The sequence below is a fragment of the Apis mellifera genome, linkage group LG8, assembly GCF_003254395.2.
Source record: "Apis mellifera strain DH4 linkage group LG8, Amel_HAv3.1, whole genome shotgun sequence".
NCBI lineage: Eukaryota > Metazoa > Arthropoda > Insecta > Hymenoptera > Apidae > Apis > Apis mellifera.
This window is the reverse complement of record NC_037645.1, coordinates 11,257,223-11,284,564: the sequence shown is the minus strand read 5'-3', so window position 1 is coordinate 11,284,564 and position 27,342 is coordinate 11,257,223. Positions and strand designations below refer to the sequence as shown.

General features: G+C 32.0%; 1 protein-coding gene across 1 annotated transcript; it reads right to left on the bottom strand.

The window, feature by feature from the left end:
- Positions 1-20: 20 nt before the first annotated feature.
- Positions 21-5,742, bottom strand: LOC107964791 (titin-like). Its single transcript, XM_026442258.1, has 5 exons — positions 4,731-5,742; positions 2,916-4,594; positions 2,755-2,826; positions 1,337-2,606; positions 21-1,230 (listed from the first exon to the last, which is right to left on the bottom strand). Exons 1-5 carry the CDS (start codon positions 5,518-5,520, stop codon positions 317-319), a joined length of 4,725 nt encoding a protein of 1,574 aa, XP_026298043.1. The 5' UTR covers positions 5,521-5,742; the 3' UTR covers positions 21-316.
- Positions 5,743-27,342: the final 21,600 nt, after the last annotated feature.

Below are 27,342 nucleotides of genomic sequence, written 5' to 3'. Positions count from 1 at the left end.
TATATCAGTAAAAAATTGTTGACTCGATGATTTTAATACCATGAATACATTTGATATAATTTATAATAAAATGTTGAAAAATGATATTGGACTTTATGGACTTTACGACATTATGTATTCAGAAACTGAAAGACAAGGACTCAAACTTTCCATTCACTTCACCAGTTTGACTGAAATCCGATACGAAGTTCATGAACGTTCATGGTCCATAATAAATCACGTTTCAACAACAATTAATATTATATATAGATGAACGATTGTAAATACATTTCGTTAAGATATCACTAGATCAACGACAAGATTTACAAGGACGAGATCAATCAGGATCACCACAGGCACAATGTACTCTTTTCAATCCTTCTCTAGTCTCTATTATACCGCTGCAGGTGCATTGCACTGAATCTTGATCATCATCATTGTCCATTATTTTTGGCTTTCGTTTCAATTTGGGAATCTTCGCTGTACAACCTTGATCCATCTTTTCCTTTTTCATTTTGCATGGAAAAGGTTTTTTGAGACCCTTGGTTGGTGTCGGTGTCGGTATCGTTGTCGGTGTACAAGTACAAATCTCTTGATCACATGTGTGCTTCTTAGGTACCTTCTTCAAAGGATCTTGTGCCTTCAGAACCTTTTGAATTTTTTTAAGTTTGCAATCTGCGCAAAGAGCCTCGTGTTGAGTCGGCTGGATGGTGGTAGGTTTTTTCAACGTTGGACCCGGCTCGTACGTCGCAGGCAATTTCTTTCCACATTTACAACAATTGCATTTCCCTTGCTCCATCTCTTCAGACTTCTTGGTATAATAGATGGATCTAAGTTCTTTTTCTGGGCCGGGTTTCATGCTCTCCGTTTTCATAGATTGCATAATGGCGGAAAGAGTTTCATAGGGAGCAGCAGGAGGATAAGAATAGCCACTTAAACCCGTGGCTTTCATATGAAGGGACGAACTTTTTGCAATTTTCGAAGTTTTTTGAAATGTCATGGATATTTCCTGCTCCTTTAAAGGCTTTTTAAATTGTAATAGTTGCTGCATCGTTTCTGGATCTGGATTTATCGCTTTTGTAATAGTTACTAACTGGGGTTGTTGGGGTTGTTGCAGTCTTGGAGTCGTTTGTGTCTCGACGTCTGCCACTGTTTGAGTGATCATTTGATGATAAACGGTTTCGATCCTTGTGATTTCCGTCTGAGTAATTTCAATCTTTTTAGGAGGTATCTGAAATGGCAACGTGGAAGAATATTATTGTAATTAATCAGATCAAGGTAATTATTTTTGAATACAAGAAAAATTCTTCATAAATGATTGATTGGAAAAAGTTTAAAAAACAATCAGTATTCATACTAACAGGAGGACGAAAAGGTGGACATGTGCAAATTACTTCTTCTTTCGGTTTTATTTTTATAGGTTTCTTTGGTGGTTTAACTTCTGGTACAATTTCTGGTACAACTTCTGGTACAACTTCTGGTACAATTTCTGGTACAATTTCTGGTACAACTTCTGGTACAATTTCTGGTACAACTTCTGGTACAACTTCTGGTACAACTTCTGGTACAATTTCTGGTACAACTTCTGGTATAATTTCTGGTACAATTTCTGGTGGAACTTCTGGTATAATTTCTGGTACAATTTCTGGTTCAACTTCTGGTTCAACTTCTGGTATAATTTCTGGTACAATTTCTGGTACAATTTCTGGTACAACTTCTGGTACAATTTCTGGTACAACTTCTGGTACAACTTCTGGTATAATTTCTGGTACAGCTTCTGGTACAACTTCTGATACAACATCTATTACAACTTCTGGCACAATTTCTGATACAACTTCTGGTATAATTTCTGGTTCAACTTCTGGCACAACTTCTGGTGCAACTTCTGGCATAATTTCTGGCACAACTTCTGGCACAATTTCTGGTACAATTTCTAGTACAACTTCTGGTTCAACTTTTGGCACAACTTCTGGCACAACTTCTGGTACAACTTCTGGCACAACTTCTGGCATAATTTCTGGTACAACTTCTAATACAACTTCTGGCACAACTTCTGGTTCAACTTCTGGCATAACTTCTGGTTCAACTTTTGGTACAATTTCTGGTACAACTTCTGGTACAACTTCTGGCACAACTTCTGGCTTGATTTCTGGTACAACTTCTGGCTTAACTTCTGGTACAACTTCTGGTACAATTTCTGGTATTTCTTCTTTAATTTCTTCCTTAAACTCTAACGGCACCACAATTTCCTCTTCTTCTATCGGTTCTTTTTTAATCTCTTCTTCTTCTTTAATATCTTCTGGAGCAAGTGCTTCTACTATAGGAACTTCTTCTTCTTCTTCTTTTTTCACTTCTGGTAATACTTCCAATTTACGCGCTACTTCTAATATTTCATCTTCCTTAACGTCTTCCACAACTAAAGTTGATATCAATGGTGAAGAAGGTGGTTCTGGAGGATGTTCAGGTTCCAATTTTACTTCGACCATTTCTTCGCGAACTACAGGTTTTGCTTCTGCAGCTACTTCAATTTTTGGCTGTACTTCAGGCTCGACTTGTATTTCGATTTCTTTTGGCGGGGGTATTTCTTCGGGAATTCTAACTTTTGCAATTATTTCCTTTACATCAGTCTGAAGAAGATCAATATAGTTAAAATATTGTTGATCACGAAGAAAATAAATATTAAAATAGTATCAAAATAGTATCAAATATCAAATTCATAGTTGTATCACTTTATAATTGTACAATATATTTATCATATTTCATCGCGATACTTACTTCAGTATATGCTGCCATCTTTATGGCCAACTTGTCGGCATCCTCCTTTACGGTCACGCAATCGGGACATTCCTAAATTTGAAAAACGTTTAAAAAAGTTTGACATCGTATTAAATAATTTTGCAATTAAAATCAAACAAATATTATAACGTAATTAATACCGCTATCGTTGCTCTAATTGTATCAACATCATCTTCCCATGATAACATTTCTTTTCGTGGGATAATAATATTATCCGTGTCAATTGGTATATCTGGTCTTTCAACTTTGATAGAAGGAGGTTCAGGAGGATAAACTTCTGGAATGGGTTTAATTTCTTCAATAGGTGTTGGTTCCTCTACTGGTCTGATTTCTTCTATAGGTCTTTCGTCCACTTTGATAACTTCCGGTGGTATTACTTCCTCAATAAGTTCTTCTATCGGTCTAATTTCTTCGACAGGTGTAATTTCTTCTACTGGTCTAATTTCCTCTACAGGTGTAATTTCTTCTACTGGTCTAATTTCCTCTACAGGTGTAATTTCTTCTATAGGTTTAATTTCCTCAACAGGTTTCACTTCTTCCACAAATGGTTCAGGTACATCAATTTTTTCTTCTATAGGTATAGGCTTTTCCACCATAACATCTGGCTCTCTTTCTACTTCAACAACAGGTTCAATTTTCTCAATGGATGGAGGTTCAATTTTTATTTCCTCTTTTATAGGTTCATCGATAACAGTCACTGGTTTTTTAGCAATTAGATCTTCTATGTTTATTTTCCACCCATGTTCTTCTAATAATTGCTCTGGCGTGATACGATTTTCCTTCAATGCAATCATTTCTTCTTCCGTTAAACCAGTTTCAGTGAGCACTACATCGTTACAAATGAAACCTTCAGGGCAGACAAAATCATCATCATATTTATCCAATTCAGAGAGAGATGTTATTTGGTCCAAATATTCTGAAGCTTCTTCTAACATATGTTCTTGATAAACAAAATCTTCTGGTTTGATTTCTATTTCTTCATCTTCCACTTTTACAACATCGGTGTCTATTTTAACATCGTCCATGTCAGGTACAGCTTCTATCTCAGCCTCTATTATATCAGGTTTTATCTCTACTTCATCTTCGACCACATCAGGTTTAATTTCTACGTCAACATCGACTAACTCTGGTTTGATTTCCAAATCAACATCAACTATCTCTGGCTTGACATCCACATAGATATCAACTATCTCTGGCGTCACTTCCACATCAACATCAACTATCTCTGGCTTCTCTTCCACCTCATCGTCAACTATTTCCGGGACCGCTAAAACATCCTTCTCCTCTATATCAACCTTAGCTAGGACTTCTATCTCTTCGATTTCCGCAAAATCTTCAACTCCGATCAATTCCTCTTTTATATCTACTTTAACCGCTACATCTATGTCAAGTACATCGGCAAAGTCATCCTCTTTGCCCACCAAAGCCTCTATCTTGCTCACGCTAAGATACTTCTCCAATTCACCTCTACAGGTGGACAGTCTTGATCTGAGCTTCTCTATTATATCTTCCAACTCGACGATGCGATCCGCCATCTGTTGATTTGCCGCCGTCTTCATTTCTAATTGCTCCTGCAAACTGCTTATAGTGCTGGCAACATCGCTGTCCAATTTACACCACAGATCGTCCGCTTGTTGAAGCGTTCTCATATAGGCGTCCTCCCTATTTTCCAATTCGGCGATTTGTTTCTTCATGTACAATTCAGTCTCGGCCAATTCCTGAAGCTTTTCTAAACACTCGATATCGGTCGATTTAATCGACGCGTTGCTAGGCAGTTTCTTTAACCACTTCTTTTTGCACTCTATTACCCCGCACTCGCCTGCACGCCAATAAATAAATCTAAACTTAGAGACCAATCCAATCTTTGATCTTTGAGATCCATTTTATTCATATAATCTCTTAATACATATTACAAACGAATCGAGTTTCGAGAGGGAAACTTTTGTTCAACTAACCAGCCTCGCACGAGCGATCATCCTCGTCCTCCACCTTGTAAGCCTCTTTCAATTTCTGGGCCTCGACAGTTAGCTTCTCGATCTTCTCTTTCATCTCTTCCTGAAGGATCTTAACCTCCCCCAACCTCCTCATTTTGTCCTCCAGCAGAGCTTCCTTCTCGGTCCAAAGATTCCTAGCCTCGTCCATCCTCCTCTGAGCCTCTTTCCTCTCTGCCTCGACCTCCCTCACTCTGCAATCGAAATGGCGGCTAGGCGTCTTCGGACAATACACCTCCCCTGAAGCTGGGCCTTGGAACTGCTTCTCCATGATACGCTGGAGATTAGGTACACACGTCCCTTGAGCCATCCTCCAGATATTCCACACCATCACGGCCGGCATGGAGCATTCCAAGATGTTCAATCGATGCTTCAGATCCCCCTGTTGCTTCTCCAATTCTTCGTTCTTCAGTTCACGATTTATTATCATCTCTTTGAACTTGCGCTGGCATTTTCGATACGTCTTCCCCGATTTTGGATTTTGTTTTTGGGACGCGTCCTTGTCCAGCTGGCCGAGGGATGTGGACTTTTTGAACTCCTCCTGGTTCTTCGATTCTTGGATATCTGTATCGTATTCGTCCATGGAGAATGGATTTTCCTTCGGATTCGATTGAACGGATGTGTTTTGGGTGTGAACTGAACTGTATTCAACTTTGCTTCCCGGAATGGACGAGGGTATTTTAGAAGTGTCATAATCTAAATCATCCTCCGTCATATCCTCGCTCACATCCCATTCATTTATTTCATCGTCCATGGTGTTGGTCCTTTAAGTCGCTTCTAGTCTCTGAATCACGTTGAATCACGGTCACCTGCTTTCAACAATTTCTGATTGAAATATTGTAGTGGTGGGAAAGGAGTAAAGAGAAAAGAAGAAATGTACGAGGAATTTACAGTTGAGAGCAGAAATTGTTTTTCGAGGTAAAAGTGTTGGAATGAAAATCAAATTGAAATTCTAATTAAAGATATATCTAAATTGTTATAAATTGTTATTGTTATATTATCAAATATAATTATTATTTCAATTACTGTAATAAACCTGTTTGTAATTTAATTATTGTCATATTTCCGTATGAGCGAATTTTAAATAACAATAAATGATTCTAGTAAAGTGTGATTTTTTCTTCTTTTTTTTTTTTTTTTTAATAAAATGAAATTAAAATTTACCTAACCGATGGATTTATTTGTAAATTTTGTCAAAAATACGCATTATTCCAGAAAGAAAATAGTTTTATTTGTGATTCTACTTGGTTAAAGTGAGTCATATCTTTGTCAAAAATACTGATTTAATTTTGGAGCTCGTCCAAATGCGGTTAACGTTGATATATTTCAGATACCCATTACTGTAGATTCAACAGATTTCGTTGGAAATCACGATTGATTTCCGTTTACTCCATTAATTTCATAATTTCGTTTGAACGTAGCCACGATGTTATCGAGTATCGAGAAATTTTCTATCGATCGATCTTCTTTCGATCTTCATTCTTCTTCCCAATTTCGCTCTAAACGCGATAACGCGAAATATGTTATAAATGACACGCATATATATTTAAATAACGTGAAGTTTCGACTTATATATCTATTCTTTTCAAACATTTCTCAATTTCTTATACGTTCCACTTTTGAAATCCTATTAAAATAATCCCAATTTCATTAAATCTCACGTTTCGTCTCTATTTCTGATATATTCAAATCGTAATTTTTCTTCTTTTAAATTTCCCTCTTTTACCTCGTTTATTTTCGCCAGAGAATTCTCCTTAAAAAATTCCTAATAAATTTATTTCCTATCTCTTAAATTCTAAATGCCAAAATCTTCTTAATACTCGAGCGACCGATTCTCGCTCCCAAACATTCCACGACCTATTTCTCTTTAACTGCGGTGAAACGAAGTCGAGCATAATGGATTTATCATCGATATTTTTTTTTTTTTTTTACGATCCACGATGTTAGCCCGACGTTGAAAATGCCAGCCTGCGAATCGTTCCGGGTATCGTAAAGAAACAGCTATGCGGCAAATGGTACGTGAAATCTCGCGAGAATTCTCTCCCTCCCCTCCCCTTCACCTCTGAATGCGGAATGCATTTTCACCGCGCGATGCGATAACGGGTTCGAGACAAAAGAATCGTTAGTTATGATGGCAACCATAAGAGGGACTGGATCGATCGAGAAATCGATTTTTGAACGAGAAAAGAAACGTGGAAAGAAACGTGATTGGCCCGTAACCTAACTCAACCTAACCTAACCTAACCTAACCTAACCTAACCTAACCTAACTTAACCTAATCTAAAGCTCGTTTTGTCTCTTTTCAAGCGCTTGTTCCATGCTTGTTGAGAGAATAATATGGAAAATTTGAATTTTCTTCTCCCAGCCACATTTATTCGTGGAAATAGTTTGTTAGAAACTATTCTCTTTCCCTGTATTATTGTAAATTTAAATTTCTATTTCCATCTCGCCTCGCGTATTTTTCATATAACGCGTATCCTTCTCTTTGTCCATTCTCATATCCTCTATTCTACTTTTCATTTTCCCATTTTCCCTTCTGTTTATCCGTTCCTCTCCGATATTTCATATATATACATCCTCTCGTCCTATTTTCGTCCTTTTATTTCCATTTATTTCTCTTTATTTGTCGGGAACAATTTTTTTTTTTCCAGAAACTGGGAAGGATATATTGTAAATATTAGAGCGAGCTCGCATGTTGCACATTACTGGAAACATTATTCTCGAATCTGTTCCCGTATTATCGTTAGATCCACCTCTTTCTCTTGTCGAGTTTGACGTTTACGAGTTATGCATAAATTTCCCTCCCACCTCCTTTCCTCCTCCTGTCATTCCATCGATTTGATTCGCCTCCCGTGTTGTGAAAAAATATGGGATGGGAAGAAAAGGGGAAAGAATAAAGGGGAGAGGGAAAATTTAACAGGGGAGAAAGTTTGCATTAGATTGATGTATCGATCGGTGGTCCGGATCTAAATGTAATTTACACGTTCATTTATTTTGCAACGATCCGTCTTGCTTCCACCCTCCTATTTCTCTTCTCTCCCTCTTCCTCTACCTTCGCTTCTATATATTTTCATCTGACGCAACAAGTTTTTATCATTTTTTTTTTTTTTTTTTTTTAATGAAATGAAATCACTATTGGCAACCGTTGATCCTTAAGCAAGAGAGATCGTATTTCTCTGTTTTCAATGCCAAGAGCAGTTAAGAAAATTCTTTGACAGAAATTGATTGGTCTCGGAATCTTATTTTTTTATTTCAAAAATATCATTATTAATAATCGCTTTCACACTCTTTTCCCTACGAAATGAATAAATGAATAAATAATCGTTAAATAGAAAAATTGGAAAATTCCTCTGTCATTCACAGCTCTATAAATATTTTAAAAAATTCCATTCCCACGTGAAACAATAATCGAAATAAATAAATAATTATTAAATTGAAAAATTTTTCTGTCGCTCACAGCTTTTTATATTTCAAAGAATAATCAAAATAAACAAATAACCATTAAATAGAAAAATTGGAAAATTCCTCTGTCACTCACAGCTCTATATATATTTTAAAAAGCTTCATTCCTACGTGAAACAATAATCGAAATAAATAAATAATTATTAAATAGAAAAATTGGAAAATTCCTCTGTCACTCACAGCTTTCTATTTCAAAGAATAATCAAAATAAACAAATAACCGTTAAATAGAAAAATTGAAAAATTCCTCTGTCACTCACACCTCTATATTTTAAAAAATTCCATTCTTACGTGAAGCAATAATCCAAATAAATAAATAATCATTAAATAGAAAAGTTGAAAAATTTTTCTGTCGCTTACAACTGTATGTGTATATATATATTTCAAATAATCATTAAATAGGAAATTTGAAAAATTCCTTTATATTCAGCTTTTTATATATACTTCAAAAAATAATCGAAATAAGTAAATAATCATTCTAATAATCAAACATATATATTTTAAAAAATTCCATTCTTACGTGAAGCAATAATCCAAATAAATAAATAATCATTAAATAGAAAAGTTGAAAAATTTCTCTCATTCATAACTCTCTTTCTATATATACATTTCAAAAAAATTCCTATATGAAGCAATAATCGAAATAAGTAAATAATATAGGGAACCCTCGAAAATTCCTCCATCTGTTTTCTATGTTGCTCCCAGTTCAATATATTCATATCGATACAAAAGCAGATAAAACAGTGAAGACGTAAATATGTCGAAAATGTTAAAAGATGTATAACATATTCGGCGAAATTGGGATTTCAATTCGAATTTACGAACATGATAAAAATATCAAAGATAAAATATATAAAAATGTCAAACTGTACATATATATATATTTTAAAATAAAGTACGTCGAAATCTGGAAGAATAACGAATTCTACATACAAAATCGCGAATTGTTCCCAATTTCTCGTCTTATAAAAAAATCCTTTCCTGTTTGTGAGAAAATTTCGAAGCTCATTTCTACCGTTGTATTACGATTAATAATTTCGACCAATAATCGCTCGAAATCAAGGAGAATCAAGGGGACAGAATTTCGAGATTTGAGACAAGACGAAGGGAGACGGAAGGGTGATCGCACGTTATGGGATGGAAATATTTCTCCTCTGCCGAAAAGGTGACTAGAAAATAAGAACAAAGGCGATAGGAGGGTTAAACATCAATTTTTTCCGGCTCGGTTTACCGCAGAGGAACAACGTTAAAGGATAAACCGGCCTAAGCCCGGAAAAGCCCTGTTTTATGTCGAACCAGCCTGAAAAGGGGGTTGACCTCGCTCACCCTCCACTTTCTCCGCCGCCCTTCTTTCTGCACCTCTCGCAAAATCAATAGTATCGGTGTAGCACCGAGTTTATCCCGCGCTTCAGAAGGCGGCTACAGCCAGCCTTCCCCTCCTCCCCCCCCCCCCCAAGTCCAGAAATTTTTTGGCCAACAGTCGTCGGATTCAAAATTAAAAATTAGCATATTTTTTTTTTTTTTTTTTTTTAATGCTGCAATCACATATTTCGTCCTCTTCGTTCTGATTTATTTATTCAATTTATTAATTTTTTTCTCTTTTTATTTTATATTGTGTCATACGTTTATTTTTATTTCTCTGTATTATAATGTACATTTGTATAAATATATATATTTTTGGATATTGATTTATTTGTATTTTCTTCTCTATTCTATATTAATTGAACGATGTTAATTTTTATTTTATTTAATTTTATTATTTTATTATTTATTTAATTCTATAATCTATTTATTTAATTTATATATATTATATTTATTTATAATCTATTTATTTAATTTATTTAATTACATTTTTATGTTTTGTGTATACGTTTTTAAACAATAAATTATAATAAAAAAAAACAACGTTGGTTTCTTTTAGAAGAAATTAAACATAAGCTCAAAATCGGAGAAAAAATAATCTCGACCCTGTCTTTTGAACCACTGCATGGGGACCAAGACTCGAGCGCAAAGGGTTAAATATTTTATCATCGCTTTTAAACTTATATCTGCACGAATACGAAGAGAAATTTTTCAACTTTTCTATCTAATTCCTTGTATTCCCTCATATTATTTCTTTATTTTTACAGAATTATAATTGATAACGTCGAGAATAACATTTCTAATATTCTCGCCCCCAAAAATAAATTCTCTTCCGTTCGTTCCACAAAGAAGAATTTTCACTCGATCAAACAGTTTGGGATTTAAATAATTTAGACAAGAGTTGTTAGCGAGTTTCCAAATTTGACACACGCACAGAGAGGATTATGAAGTTTTCAACGGTGAAATGTCATCGTTGAGGAGACGAATTATCCTTGGCGTCCCCCCCCCCCCTCCTGACTGTATTTAATTAATTGTTGCTTGAATATCTTGTTCCAGCCACGTGTTCACTGCAACGAATGTTCAGGGGAATATAATTATCCGGTACAGTTTGCAACGCTGGAGATCCGGCCTTCGTCCGTCAACTCAACTTATTTAATCACGAATTGGAAACTTGGCCTCCCTTTTCCACGTGAATAGGACCCAATTAACGCCCCCTCCCCCCTCCTCTCCCATCAAACTTCCCGCGCAATTAGGACCGATCTCAATTAAAAGTATTCCGTTTCTAATTTATAACAGCGAGCATCCTGTTATTCTTCTTCCTTTCACGAGATTTTCACGAGGGATTCTCGCCAGAGTCGAATTTTCGAATTTTTATTTTATTAAGAATTATTACTTTTTCTTTCTTTTTTTTTTTTAAGACACACTGTATACACAAGGCAAGGCGTAAATAGCAATGCAATTACGTGGCATTTTCCCACGCTTCGAATAGACACACCGATAGAAAAGCAGAGAATTATGGAAGAAAAGAGAGAGAGAGAGAGAGAGAGAGGGAGAGAAGGTTGTTCTAAATAAAAAGAAAGAAGCTGACAATTTTTAATTATACGCAAAGCTTTAATTAACTCGATTCTCGACAAAGAGTTTGTGTTATTAACTTTTACCAAGGTGTAAGGGAAAAGTTTCCTCCACATTCTTATTAAACCTGTGCACGAAAGTGTCACCTACGATTTATTTATTTATTTATTTTTTTACCCAAGTCATTCTAGAAGAAAATTTGCATATCTTGTATTTCACACCTCGACGAAATATCGATCGATCTTTAAAAACACATTTCTCGTTGAAAAGTTTCACAATTTTTACGAAACGAAAATCAAATTGGATTGAAAATTATCAGAGTTTCGATGAAAGTAAATAAAACGAAAATAAAAACAATTCTGATAATAATCTTGATGATAATTGCATTTTAAGAAGCTCGTTCCACTTCCTCGTTCATCGAATCGATAAACTCGCCCTCCCACGAGGATTTTTTCCAGAAATCCTTTCTCCCTTATTCTCCAGGGATGCCCACATAATTTTTAATGCCCCTCTCATTAAATTTCGACCCTCCTATTTATCGAGCCCCCCCCCCCCCCCCAATTTATCGATATTTCACCCCTATTAGACGGCTACTCGTCGCACACCCCCTCCCCTATCCCTCCTATAAAGAACGTTTATTACGACGCTGCCGTCGTAATTGAAGGGGACAACCATGAAAATCGGCTTCGAGTAATTGCCATCGGTGGTTGTTTGTTCGCCAAGATTCACGATGGGATGTAAATAACAAGGGAGGGGAATCGAGATTTTTTTTCACATAGTGAAACTTGGCTATATATGTGTATATACACGTACTTTCATGGTATTTTAATGATATGATAATGGACGACTCGCGTTCTCGTCTCCGATTTGCTCCATTCTTAATGCGTTGCGAAGGAATCGTTGTTACCGATCGAGCGAATCGTGGAATTTAAATATCGTGTTACGACGAGTCTTAATGCGCTCAATCCGTCGGGTGAAATGTATCATATGCGGATTATAAAATCGATGATGAAATTTAAAATTTAAAAACCTCGAAGACGTTTTTCATTGTCGAGAAAAAGAGATTAGATATTAATGAACTAATTAATGGAATTTAAATTATTCAATGGTCGATAAAATCGTTGTCGTTCGCGCGTAATTATTTGAAATTAATTGATATAATTAGTCACGCGAATTAATTGATCGTTTAATGGAAGAAGAAGAAGAGAGGAAAAAAGAGGGGAAATATTTTTCTCAATTTTGCGAAGATTTTTTTTTCGAAAAGTATTGATCGAGATCACTCGATTAATCTTGATTGGTTATCCATTTTGATTTATATATATATGGGAAACATTCGTCATTAATTAAGTGGAATTATGCGTGTAATTAGGTATACGTGTCGATAATTTAAACTGCATCCTCCAAAATTGAATCACTATCGACAGTTGAGGCGCGCATGTTCCACGATATTCTCTTTCCGTTAACAAATTCAATAATCAATTTGTTAAGAATTGTATCAAGTAAATGAAGTCTAAACGAAACGGAATAATTGTCTTTCGAAATTAACCACTGGCAGTTTCCAGAAAGCGTTCAATTTCAAACTTTTTTCCTTCATTCATTCAGCTTTTCAATTATTCAATTATAACAGGCTCTTTTTATAATTATTCGAATAAAAATTTATTCGTGAAAGTGAATAATTTCTTTTTTTTTTCGAAAGTTGGAAAAAGATGCCCGCACGAAGTTGGTAAATGCGATATCGTTCCCCCGATTAATTAAAAATTAACGTCCCTTTCGCTTGTTAAATTTCGATTTTCAACCGGCGACCGTGGAAATGAACTTCGAAACGGAATTAAGCGAGCAATCGTGCGGAGGAATTTCGTTTTATTGCACGCGAATCGAAATTTCTGAATTCTGAGATTACAATATTGCAAATTATAAATATATATATATCTCTCGATTCGCAAATTCTCGATTCCATTTTCCATTTCTCTCTAATTAATTAAACGACGACGAATTATTTCATTGTTTATTTTTCATTCTCAATATATATTTTTTAATTATTGCCATTATTAAAAAAAGAAACGTGTAATAATCCAAATATCAACGAATATCAACGATGATAAGCGATTGGAATAATTTCTCATTGCGATTTATCCTTTTCTTTTTTTACCACCCTCGACTTTACGACTCTCATTCATTCCGTTACTTTGGAATTGCTTCGTTTCTTCTCCAAGTAATTTTCCATTGGATTGAACTTGCGATCGTTCTGTCATCGTCACACCTCCGTGATTCCCATTCAACGGATGTTACACCGCGGATCAAAATGGTGGAAATTGTTCCCTCCCTTCACGTGTTTCTTGTCGATCCATTAGCATAAACGGTTGTACGAATGCGCATTCCTATCCCCCTTTAAACTCGTATCCTCTTTTTAGCACGAGGAAGAGAAGGGGAGGGGAGAGGAGAGGTTCTAAGACATGTAAACTTTTCGCAACACGAGTACACGCGATCCTCCTCGACTCGGCTGCGAGAGTCTCCGAAATATTCGATGGTTCTGGTCAGGCTAAATGGCACAGTCGTCGAGACGTAATCGAAAACGAGATTATTATACGGATTCCATTTCGATCGTTTCTAGTTTCTTGAGGGGCTGGAAATGATTGGACGATGGAATTGGACCACGTTGGCCTATGTTTAGGAATAGGAATCATCGTTGTGACGAATTATTTCATTGTTTATTTATCATTCTCTGTATTTATTAAGGATATATAGGATATCTTTTTTAATTGTTGCCATTATTAAACAATATTATTCTCATTTATTCTCATTTATTATTATATTTATTATTATTTATATTATTTTCATTTATTTATTTATCGTCGATGTTAATATATCGTTTGGATTCTTTTTTATTTCTTGTGGATTAGGAATGATTTATGACTACGTTTGAATAGAAATCATTATGACGAATTATTTCATTATTATCTTTATCATTCTCGTATATTTATTTATTAAGGATATGTAGGATACTTTTTTTAATTGTTGCCATCATTAAACGAATTATTATAACGAATTATTTTATTGTTTATTTATCAAATCATTCTCATGTATTTATTAAGAATATATAGGATACCTTTTTTAATTGTTGCCATCATTAAATTATTATAACGAATTGTGGATTAGGAATGATTTATGATATATGATTATGTATGATATTTGAATAGAAATTATTGTTATGACGAATTATTTCATCATTATTTTTATTATTCTCGTGTATTTATTTATTAAGGATGAATATATATAGGATACCATTTTAATTGTTGCCATCGTTAAACGAATTATTCTTGTGGATTAGGAATGATTTATGATTTATGATTACGTTTGAATAGAAATCATATGAAGAATTATTTCATCATTAACTTTATCATTCTCGTATTTATTAAGGATATATAGCCTTTTTTAATTGTTGTGGTTATTAAACAAATTATATTATTTATGTTATTCTCATTTATTTATTTATCGTCAATGATAATATATCCTTTGGCTCTTTTTAGATTAAAAATGATTTATAATTTATGACTATGTAGAAATCATTGTTTGTGACGAATTATTTCATCATTACCTTTCATTCTCGTGTATTTATTAAAAATATATAACTTTTTTTAATTATTGTCATCATTAAACAAATTATTCTCATTTATTTATTTATCATCGATGTTAATATATTCTTTGGCTCTTTTTTATTTCTTGTGGATTAAAAATGAAATGATTACGTTTGAAATGTAAAAATCATTATTATGACAAATTATTTCATCATTATCATTCTCTCTGTATTTATTAAGGATATATAGGACATCTTTTTTAATTGTTGCCAATAAATTATCTTATTTATTTATTTATCATCGATATTAATATAACCTTTGGTTCTTTTTTATTTATTGTGGATTAAAAATGATTTATGATTTATGATTTATGATTACGTTTGAAATATAGAAATCATTGTTGTGACGAATATCTTTTTCTTGTGTATTTATTAAGGATGTAGCCTTTTTTAATCATTAAACGAATTATTCTCATTTATTTATTTATTATCGATGTTAATGTATCCTTTGACTCTTTTTTATTTCTTGTGGATTAAGAATGATTTATAAAATATGTTTGAATAGAAATCATTGTTGTGACGAATTTATTTATTTATTAATGATTTATAATCTTATTAATGTTTCTTTTTATTTATTGTCATCACGAGACGAATTAAATCTCGTCTCATTATTATTCTCATTTATTCGTCTATCAACGATATCATTAATATCGATTAATATCTTCTCTGACTTTTGTATCTCTTGTGGATTAAAAATGATTTATGGGACGACTGGTGTAGATTTAAATAGAAATCCTCGCCATCATTAAACGAATCATTCTCACGTACTCATTTATTAATGGTACACAGCTTTATTAATGTTTCCTCTTTTCTCTTACTTGTTGTTGTGAGATTAGAAATGATTTATGGGATTATAACTGGATTTAAATAGAAATCATCTTCATCATTCTCGTTTATTTATTTATTAATATAATATACAACTTTATTACAATGTTTCCTTTCTTCCCTTTTTACTTCTCCTCATAATCAACTATTTTTCATCATTATCTTTATCATTAATAATGTACAGCTTTATTAATGTTCTCTCTGGCTCCTTTTCACTTGTGAATTGATTTATGGGATGACTTTGCACGTTTGCATTTAAACAGATTTAAACAGAAATCGTCATTCTCATTGTCCTTGTTGTATCATCGGCCTAATTTTCATCATCATCCTTTATTATAATCATCATCCTTTATTTATCCACGTTTACTAATTAAAACTACTATTATTCAGAATAATTTCTAAAATTGTACATCATCATATAGGAATAAAAAATAAATATAGAAATATATAAAAATATAGAAATATAGAAATATAGGAATATAAATAAATATAATAAATTATAGGAATAAAAAAAGAAAGAGAGACATGCGATTACTAGGATTATTATTTTATCTTGGGATTCGTTTTAAATGGAAATATCTCGTTGCAATGAATTCCATGACGAATTGGTGTATTATATGCGGAAAATGAGGAAAAAAGCGTTGAGAATATAGAGAAGCATTATAATGAATGTAAGAAAAATTGAAAGAAACGCGTAGAGATAAAATTTTATCGACTTCAAAGCGGTTCAAGAAAAGAAAAAAAATACGAACCACGATGTATGTACTTTCTCCTTTGTTGTTGCAAAATCGAGAGGGGATAAAATTTCCGTATTCTTGCACGAATTGAGGAATACAGTAGAAGCGGGACGAGTATAGTCAGACAATCATGTTTCCCTTCAAACGCATCGACGTAAATTTCTTTGCGCCCATTTAAATAACAAAAGTTGTTCAATTATACAGAAAGCTGGGAAAAACGCGCATCTACTGGCAATTCAATTATAAATCCCCAGTATGGAACTGTTAATTAAGTTCTCGAACTCTTAAATTCAATCATTAAAATAAATTCCACTTTTCCCTCGCAATTCGACGAGCAAATAAACCTATCCTTCTTAATTAAAAAAAAAAAAATACGATCATTATCCAGTTAATTTTTTCTTTTAGATGTCTCTTTCCAATTGTTGCAATTATCATACTTTCCCTTTACAAATACAAATTTCTATATATATATATATATATATAAAGGGTGTCTCAAAATTAACGCAAGATTTGAATTTGCCGCCATTTTTGCATCAAGTTATTGGCAACCCTGAAAAAAAGAACAGTTTAGGGTTAGTAAAAATGGATATACGTTATACGATACAACAACGTGTTTTCATTATTGAACAATATTTTAAAAATAATATTTTAAAAACTCTCTTTTTTTTTTCAAATCAATTCAAATTCAAATCATTATTCAATTTCAAAATTTCAATTCAAATCATTTAATTCAAATCTTGAGTTAATTTTGGGACACCCTTTATATAAACAAATTCTCGAATAAAGAGATTGAAATAATTTCTTTTTGCAAATAGTATCTCAGAAAAATTTAAAAAATATAAAGAGAGGTAATGGAAAAACTGGATAATACGATGATAATTTTCACTCGACGCCAATTCGGACGTTGCATCGTGACGAGTTTGAGAATAATCAATCTGGCCGATCTCGTCGAAATTTATTATCGAGGCAGAGGTGCATGCACGTCAATGACCCGCATCGCTGCAACGAGGTGCATAGTTAGTTGAGGCTGCACGCGTCACCGGGAGGCCGATGACGTCACTGGTAACCTACATACTTTAAGAGAAGGAACGATTCCGAAGCGGGCATGGCCTGTATATAGGTGATGGGCGAAGCTTCTTGCCGAGTCGAGTACGAGTCGAGACTGAGGCTTACGCTTCAAGTTACGCTTGCGCTTAATGCCTCGTGACACGTTCCGTCTCAAATTCGGAGAAATTGCGCGTGGCACAATTCGAGTCACTCGGGGCGACTCGTCACAATATTCTGAGATTCTGTCTGGGTGGGAAAAAAAAGTAAAATTAAAAGGAATTATATCTATTCTATATCTCGAAATATAAAAGTGAAGATCTATGTTTCTTTAGTTTTATATTTTTCCTTTTTTTTTTCTTTTTTTTTTTTTGGTGGAAGGAAAAGGACTTGGAACGATGCTAGGGAATTTTATTTTAGCCTGAAAGTTTTTTTTTTGGTGAAAGGAAAAGGACTTGGAACGATGCTAGGGAATTTTAGTCTGAAAGTTTTTTTTTTGGTGAAAGGAAAAGAACTTGGAACGATGCTAGGGAATTTTATTTTAGTCTGAAAGTTTTTTTTTGGTGAAAGGAAAAGGACTTGGAACGATGCTAGGGAATTTTATTTTAGTCTAAAAGTTGAAATTTGATTACATTGGAATTGTGAAAGATTGGTCTAATTTTTCAAGTTTGAGTTCTATTTTATATTGGATAAAAAAATACGAAATATAATAAATTTTAATTTTAATTTTATAATCGATGGACGACGCATTTTCGTTTCCTTTTTTATTACTTTTTCTTTCGGAGGTTTACCTGAAAGAAAAAAAAAAAATTTAATTTTGTTTCAATTTCAATTCGTACGTTTATTGTTTTGTTATTTCGTTATTATTCTAGTTTGATAACTTTAGCGACTTTAATAATTTAATTAATTTTGTCTTCGTCCCATTTCCAGTAGAATCATGAGAAGGAGGAAAAAAAGAAGAAAGAGAAAGAAAACCACATTTTTACACATTTTATATTTTAATTATACTTTACTTGCAATTTAACCTCGTTTAAATCTGTAATTTCATTGCGGTGCATATACGTATGTACGTATATTTTTCTCGTCACTTGCAATATCTCGTTTTATTACAAATAAAATCGCGAGCGCGCGATGTACGCGAGTATTTGTTATTTTTTTTCCTCTCTTCTTTTTGAAAAAAAAAAGAAAGAAAAGAAAGAAAAAATTTATAATTTCTAAGAAAACATTTCGCCGTATATTTAATTCGTTTGCATGAAAAGTGGGAGGCTTCGATAAAAAAAAAGGGGAACACGGTCACGTTTAATCAGGCTGAATAGCAGGGCCACGGACTCTGCGTTTTACATTTTCAAACACGCATATACGAGCATATATGACCCTTTGAAAAAAAAAAAAAAAAAACGCCTGCGTCCCGTGTTTGCAGATATATATAGCCGGTATAGCACAACACACATCTAGCTAGGCGAATCAACTTATAAAACAAAATTCTATATCGGTCCAATTCCATTTTCATCCGAATTTCGTCGCTTCGGGCTACGATAAAAAAAAAAAAAATAATAATGATAATAATATCGTGTAATTTTTATTTGCAACAAATCATCCGTTACGCGAATGAAAACGCGAAATTGTACGAGAAATATTTTAAATTTTTATCCGACGAAAACAAAAGCGAAAGAATTACTTTAAAATTAATGTAAAAAAAAAAAAAAAAACAGTTTTTCACAAAATTGATGAATTTTTATCGATTTATTTATTTTATTATTGTCATTGTATAGTGTAAGTGAAATATTTACATGCACGTAAAATTCGACGAAATAATATTTACGATTTAAGAAGGAAAATATGGGAATATTTTCTTTGACGATACATGTTATACAATTGGCATGGATATGTCGATTAAACGTGAAACGTTTTTAAAAAACTATCAATTATTTTTACCTGTTAAGATTTATTTTCAAAATTTGAATAAATAATATTTGCGATTAAAGGGAATGATTTCTTTGATAATTGATAAGAATTATTTTAACGTAAAAATTGAGCAAATAGTACGAGTCAATTAAACGCGAAACGTTTTACAAAATCGATGAATTTTTATTATTATCTCTATTTTCTAAGGAAAATATTTATATTTAAAAAATTCGACGAAATAATATTTACGATTAAGAAAGAAAATTTTCTTTGAACGATACAATTATAATTTATTTTTCGAAATAATCAGAAGAAATAATACTTACGATTAAGAATAAAAATATGGAAATGATTTTTTTGGTAAGAATTATTTCAATGTAAAAAATGAGCAAGTAATACGAGTCAAAATTTTTTACAAAACTGATGAATTTTTATCGATTTATTTATTTTATTATTTTCACTATAGTGTAAGTAAAATATTTACAAAACTCGAAATAATATTTACGATTAAGAACGAAAAATATGGAAATATTTTCTTTGATATATGAATCAAAAAACGTGAAACGTTTTACTTAAAACTATCAATCTCTATTTTGTTAAAATTTTTATTCTCGAAATATTTACGATTAAAAAAGAAAATTTTCTTTGAACGATACAATTGCCAATTGCCAAATTGGATAAGCCGATTAAACGATTGAAAAATTAAAGCCAATTAAAACTTATTCTCGAAATAATTCGAAGAAATAATACTCGTACGACTAAGGATAAAAATATGGGAATGCTTCCTTTGATAATTGGCAAGCGTTGCAAGTAAACCAAAAGTTTTAAAAAATTCGAAATTGAATTAAACGGGGATGGCGCAGGGATTCTATTAGCGAGAAAAACTTAGCGAGTAGTATGAGTCAGCCGATGATCCGCCTTCGCCGGGACTAATAGAACTTCCAATCCAATTTTCCGACGGGATGAAAAGAAAACAACGACGAATTGATTTCCAACCTTGCCAGAATCTCCCCAACCACTAATATAATAAAAAATAAAATAAAAAATCAATGTCATATCCCCCCCTCCTCCACCATGCAAAATACGAGGATACGAGAAATTTTGGAATTTTTCTCCCACAAAGGAAAATTAAAAAAAAAAATATCAAAGAGTGTGGCGACGCTTTTCCAGCTGTACAAAGCAGTATGAAAGTACAAAGAAGAATTTTCCACGTTTCTTTTTACCATTAAATTCAAGAATAAAATTTTTAAGAATTTCCCCTTCGATAAGAGAAATATTTTTATATCGAGTGAGAGAGAAAGAAAGACACGCTTTTACAAATCCCATTGTTATTGCAATTAACTCGTCGCGCGAAGCTCATAAAATTTAGTTTCCATTAGCTTCACTTTCTCTTTCCAAGTAATTCTGTTATGAAAAAAGAAAAAAAATGAGAAACACCTTTTTAAATATAAATATAAAACTTGGCTCGATTAACCAACCGAATCCATTTCACTAATTGAGAAATTTTCGCGCAATTAGTCACGAAATGACAATGTTCGATTGGCACGATTCGATTCGTTTCAAAGATGATAATTCTTGATCCTTCTAACGAAACGAATCTGTCGTGAAGAACGATCATTTCTTCGAAACGATTTTTCCATGGTTGTCAATTTTTAAAAAAAGGAAGAAAGAAAGTACTTTTTTTTTTTGCTTTGCTCAAAGAAAATTCTAATTACGAAAAATGAAAAAAAATAAGTTGATTGATCTCGCGTGAAAAATAATCCCATTTTTTTAAAGCTATTTCGAGCCATTTGTAACAAAGTACACTTTTCTATCGAGAAAGCAAAAAAAAAAAAAAAAAAAAAAAAAAAAACGAATAATATTCACACGATATTCCGATTTATTCTTCCAAAATAACAGCGAAATTTTTACAACTTTTCTCCCTCCTCCCCCGTTCATTTCGCGGTGTGAAAAAGAGTGAAAGGTGGCCCAGAAGAGGGGAGGGGGAGGAAAAGGAGGAAAAAAAGAAAAAAAGAAAAGAAACGATCGTTAGTGCAGCAGTAACAGCAAACGTTGGGGATCGAATATTCAAGCGGTGGTGCGTGGTTGTTTTGGAAGGAAAACAAAGAGAGGAAGAAATACGCGTGGAAAAATATTTTCGAAAGTTGTGAAACGGGCGATAACGGGCAAATATGGAGGAGGATGTTTAACGAGCTTTCTCGTTTCGAAAAGTCGAGAACGATCGATCGATCGATCGATCGATGAAATGGCGTAGAAACGGATTGGCCGATTATTAGTTTTATCAATGTCCACAACCAGGAAATTATTCCGAATTCCGCGCTATTAATAATAGTCGCGCGTGTAATTTCATTTCGATCGTATAATCTCGTAGTTACATTTATAAATTGAAATTATATTTTTGGTTCTTTTTGCGTGTGCGTCTGAAATCTGATTTCGTGGAAAAATAATTTTTTATTCGTTCGTGAAAACTTTGGAGCGAAGCGTTGAAAGAGGATGAACAATATTTAATAAGGGTTAGATAAATGAAGTTTTATCTTTAATTTAAACTTGTCGAAGAGTATATGTTAGTTTTAAGTAATATAGTTATTTGCACGAGAAATATTTATTAAATATTATTCTAATTTATTAAGCGAGGATTTGAAAGGTTCGAAGCTGTAAAATGTATGAGGTAAAAATGTTTCGCATAAATTTTGAATTTTATTTAAAATGAGTATTAATAATTATTTCAAATAAATTGTAATTTGATTCAATGCGAAAACGATAAATATTTTGTCTTTTTCATGTTAAAATTATTCTTTTAAAAAAAATTATTTTATAAATAATTTTTTATATTTTATTTTTATATTTTAAAAAACATTGTTTTCTGATAAGATTTTTTTTATATTTTTTTAGACTTTTAGACAGGATTTGTTAATCGTAACGATTGTTGAAAATAGTGGAAAAATATGAAATGTTTAAATCGTAAATTTATACTGTATTAATATTAATAATTATTCTTAAATACTTACAGATTTTAATATCTCGATGGAAAATAGAAATAAAACCATTTTTATTTGTTTCACAATACAATTATCTCGAAAAATGACATTGTTCTCTGGCAGGATAATAAAATCGTAATTTCGACGAGAAAATTTCCAATCGAATCACTTTATATTTCTTCCTCGTCAGCAAAAAGTATCTGATTCGATGAAAATGCGAAAACGATAAATATGTTGACCATTTTCATTCTTTTCGTGACATTATTAATATCTCGAAAAACGACATTGTTCCCTGGCAAGATGATTAAATCGTAATTTCGACGAGAAAATTTCCAATCGAATCATCTTATAGCTCTTCTTCGTCAGCAAAATTTCATCTGATTCGATGGAAATTCGAAAATGATAAATATTTTATCTTTTACAATTATTCGTTTAAAAATGATATTGTTCTTTAACAAGATAAATCTAGGATTTATTAATCGTAAAGATTGTTTAATTAATCGAGTATTTGAGAGTCTATAAAATATTTAAAAAAATATACAACAATAAGATATAATATACAAATGTATAAAAATATACAAATAACAAGATAAACTTTAGGATTTATTAATCGATTATTTAATTAATCTTTTCTTAACTAATTTTTTAACTAATTTTTTAACTAATTTTTAATTAATCTAATTTGAGTGCCTAAAAAGTAGTGAAAAAATATAAAATATTTAAATCGTAAATTTATACTAATTATTAATATTAATAATTATTCTTAAATACTTACAGATTGTAATATCTCGATGGAAAATATGTCTGCACCATTTTTATTCATTTCACGATACAATTATTAGTATCTCGAAAAATGTTATTTTTCGAGACGAGAAAATCGAATCATCTTGTATCCCTCCTTCGTCATCAAAACCTATCTGATTTGAAATTCAAAAATGATAAATATTTTGTTTACATCTTTTACAATGACATCTAACAAGATTTGTATATTTTTTAGATCCTAGGATTTATTAATCGTAACAATTATTTAATTAATCGAGTATTTGAGGATCTATAAAATATATAAGTATAAGTATATAAGTATAAGTGTATATAAGTATTGGAAAAATATAAAATGTTTAAATTGTGAATTTATAACAAATAACTACAGATTGTAATATCCATATGTCTGCACTATTTTCATTCGTTTCACGATGCAATTATTAGTATCGAAAATAACATTTTTGGAGACGAGAAAATTTCCAATCGAATCACCTTATATTTATCTTTTCTTTCTCATCAAAATATATTGATTCGATGGAAATTCGAAAATGATAAATATTTTATCTTTTACAATTATTCTCTTAAAAATGACAAGATTTATATATTTTTTAGACTCTAGGATTTATTAATCGTAATTGTTTAATTAATCAAATATTTGAGGATCTATAAAGTATTGAAAAAATATAAAATATTTAAATCATGAATTTATAACGAATAATTACAGATTGTAATATTCGTATATCTGCACTATTTTCATTCGTTTTATAATACATTTTTGGAGACGAGAAAATTTCCAATCGAATCACCTTATATATATCTTTTCTTTCTCATCAAAACCTATTTAATTCGATAAAAATTTAAAAATGATAAATATTTTATCTTTACTAATTATTCTCTTAAAAATGACAAGATTTGTATATTTTTTAGACTCTAAAAAAATATAAAATTAATTTAAATCGTGAATTTATAACGAATAATAATAATTATTCTGAATAACTATAAATTATAAAATCCGACTCGATAATAATGAAAATAATGAAAATATAATCTGCATTATTTTCATTCGTTTCACGATTATTTCGTCATTTTGCTCGAGCTCACGTGGTGAAACGAGACCTTTCTCCCACTCGAGCGTTCCATCGATCATTAACCGGTGTTTTATTTATCGCGAGCATAAGAAGATGTTGAGCCAGCGCTGTGAAGTTTCAGGTCGGACGATTTCGTTAGCCAAGATTATACTTTTAAATACGCGTCTATAAGAGGATGTTGCACCTTCTTCTTCTTCTTCTTCTTCTTCTTAGAGAACATCCTCGCCATCGGAAGGATTCTATGTCATGTAAATCTCCGGCAAATCTCTTCAAGTGTACCGAGTTTTATCGAGTTAAATAAATCCTTTTGGATTCATAAAGCCGGCGAAACGCGTTCCCTCATAGTCCCAACAATGAAACCATCTCAAAGTCGAGGAGGAACGCTTCTGCAGTTAACGAAATTTTTATTCTATCGTTTTTCGACGAAACGAAACCTTCTTCACCTTTTCTTTAAATAAAATCCTTCTCATTCGCCTCATTTCCAATATCTTGTATTTTAATTTATAATCAGTCACATCATGTCAGATGAAATGCATGAAAAAAATTTGTACGAGTAAATTATTCAGTTGTAAATACAAATTATACAAAAAAGTAATGGAAAACACACAGAGAAAATTACAAAATATATGGGTCAGGTTTAAAAAAAAAAAAGGAACATAATTAAGAAAAAAGGGAAGAGAAAATTTAGTTATCTTCCAAAAGTTTCGAAAAAAGAATTAATTTAGAAATATACACATATATATGTAAAAAGAAGAGAAAAATTCTCAGAGCACATCTCCAATTCTACAAAAAAAAAAAAAATCTCTTCTCAAAGAGATACATCATCGTTATCCCATAAAATAGTCAACGATAGAGTTTGCTCGATTTCGTTTCTAAGATATTTGGAACAAATTTCTCGTTAATACCTTCCATTTCCTTGGGTAGAAATCAAAGCAAAAATAGGGGCCACCTGGCGAGGGTTGATACGACGTGGAAGGGGTGCGTTCGCATCGTGGTCAATGTTTATCATCCGACGTCACTAACTTATGTCAGAATTGGAAAAGGTTGATGGAAACGGGGCTCCGTGGTTCCTTGCACGGTTGGAGGGAGTTGGTTGGTCGCCATGACGACCAGTGATGGGGTAATTCGAGGCTGTGGTTCTCAATCCTTGGAGAAAGTATAAAAAAAAAAAAAAAAAAAAAATATTAAACAAAATTCAAAAATTTGAATACAACCAAGATAAAATAGAGTCCTGGTGTGTAAATGGAAATTCAAAAGTGTAGTCGAGTCGAGGATAATTTCTTTAAGAATTCATCTCTCGTCCACCGACTTATTGGCCTGAACCTAACCTAACCTAAATCTAACTTTAAGTTAGATCTTTATCAATTATCTTATTTTGTTTTAATTAACCTTGTGCGTAGAAGGAAAAAATAGATTAAGTGAGGTGTAATATGCGCCTAATTTTGATCGAACTCTGTTGTCATTGTATCTCTAAACAGAATTTATAATTATTGTTTGCTCAAAAAATTGAAAGTGCATTCGATCAAGAAGCTATATTATAGATATACTAATTTAATTAACCTTATTCTGCGAAAGAATATTCTTCAATTTTCGACGATGGTTTATAATAGTGGTACTGTAAATATTTTTAAGATTATTTATCACCATTCTTTCTATTGTACCGTTAATTGAATATCATTGATTGAGAACCTCTGGTTTGAAGGATCGATGGCGCAGTAGCGTGATATCAAGTGGTCGGCACCTTTTCCTTATCCCTTCATATCCAACAAGTGGAATAATCATTCGTAATTGTCTCGTTATTAAATCAATGATTTCCTAATTTTTTTTAAAAGATTTCGAATTCGACTTTCGAAATCAAAAATTGCATTGGATTAAAAAAAAATTTTGAAATTAAGAACTCGAGCGTTCGAAAAAAAATTTATAAGTTATATCTCAAAATTCGAAATCTTTTAAAAAAAAATTAGGAAATCATTAAAGTTATATCTCAAAGTTTTCCTAATTTTTTTTAAAAGATTTCGAACTTGAAAATTGCATTGGATTAAAAAAAATTTCGAAATTAAGAACTCGAGCGTTCGAAAAAAAATTTATAAGTTATATCTCAAAGTTTAATGATTTCCTAATTTTTCTAAAAGATTTCAAAATCGAAAATTGCATTGGATTAAAAGAAACTTCAAAATTAAGAACTCGAGCGTTCGAAAAAAAATTTATAAGTTATATCTCAAAATTTAATGATTTTCTAATTTTTTTAAAAGATTTCAAACTTGAAAATTGCATTGGATTAAAAAAAATTTTCCAAATTAAGAACTCGAGTGTTCGAAAAAAATTTATAAGTTATATCTCAAAGTTTAATGATTTCCTAATTTTTTTTAAAAGATTTCGAACTCGACTTTCGAACTCGAAAATTGGATTAAAAAAATTTTCCAAATTAAGAACTCGAGCGTTCGAAAAAAAATTTGTAAGTTATATCTCAAAGTTTAATGATTTCTTAATTTTTTTAAAAAGATTTCGAAATCGAAAATTGCATTGGATTAAAAAAAAACTTCGAAATTAAGAACTCGAGTGTTCGAAAAAAAATTTATAAGTTATATCTCAAAGTTTAATGATTTCTTAATTTTTTTAAAAAGATTTCGAAATCGAAAATTGCATTGGATTAAAAAATCTTCAAAATTAAGAACTCGAGTGTTCCAAAAAGAATTTCTAAGTTATAAGTTATCTTAAAGTTTATGAAATATTGAAAAATTTAATCCGAAAGTTTAAAATTTTTATTACTTCGAAAACTCGCGAAAGAACGCGAAAAGCGACATGAAAAATTAATTTAATCCAACAAGTGGGATGCCAAAGCGTTCGTCTAGGGAATAGGTCGACTCCTAAGGATTTATAGGGATTTTTCGGCTGGTTGTGAGAAGAAGAAGATTTTTTTGTAGCGAAGATAGCGATTGGATTCGTAAGTTGCCTCTCTGACTGGGATTGCGTTTGCAAGATATCATTTAGGGGGATGAAATTTCGCTGACCAGAAGCAACGATAGAGCGAAGAAAGAGCGAAGAAGAAAGGTTTTGCACGAGTGAAATGGGAATTTAGAAGAATGCATCAAATCTTGTAGGATTTTGGCGAGATTCCTCGAGTCTTGCTGCGATAAAAAACGAGTAATAAAAGAATTGCACACCCTGAATTATTAGCAGAATTTTACAATTTCTTTTTCTTCTCATC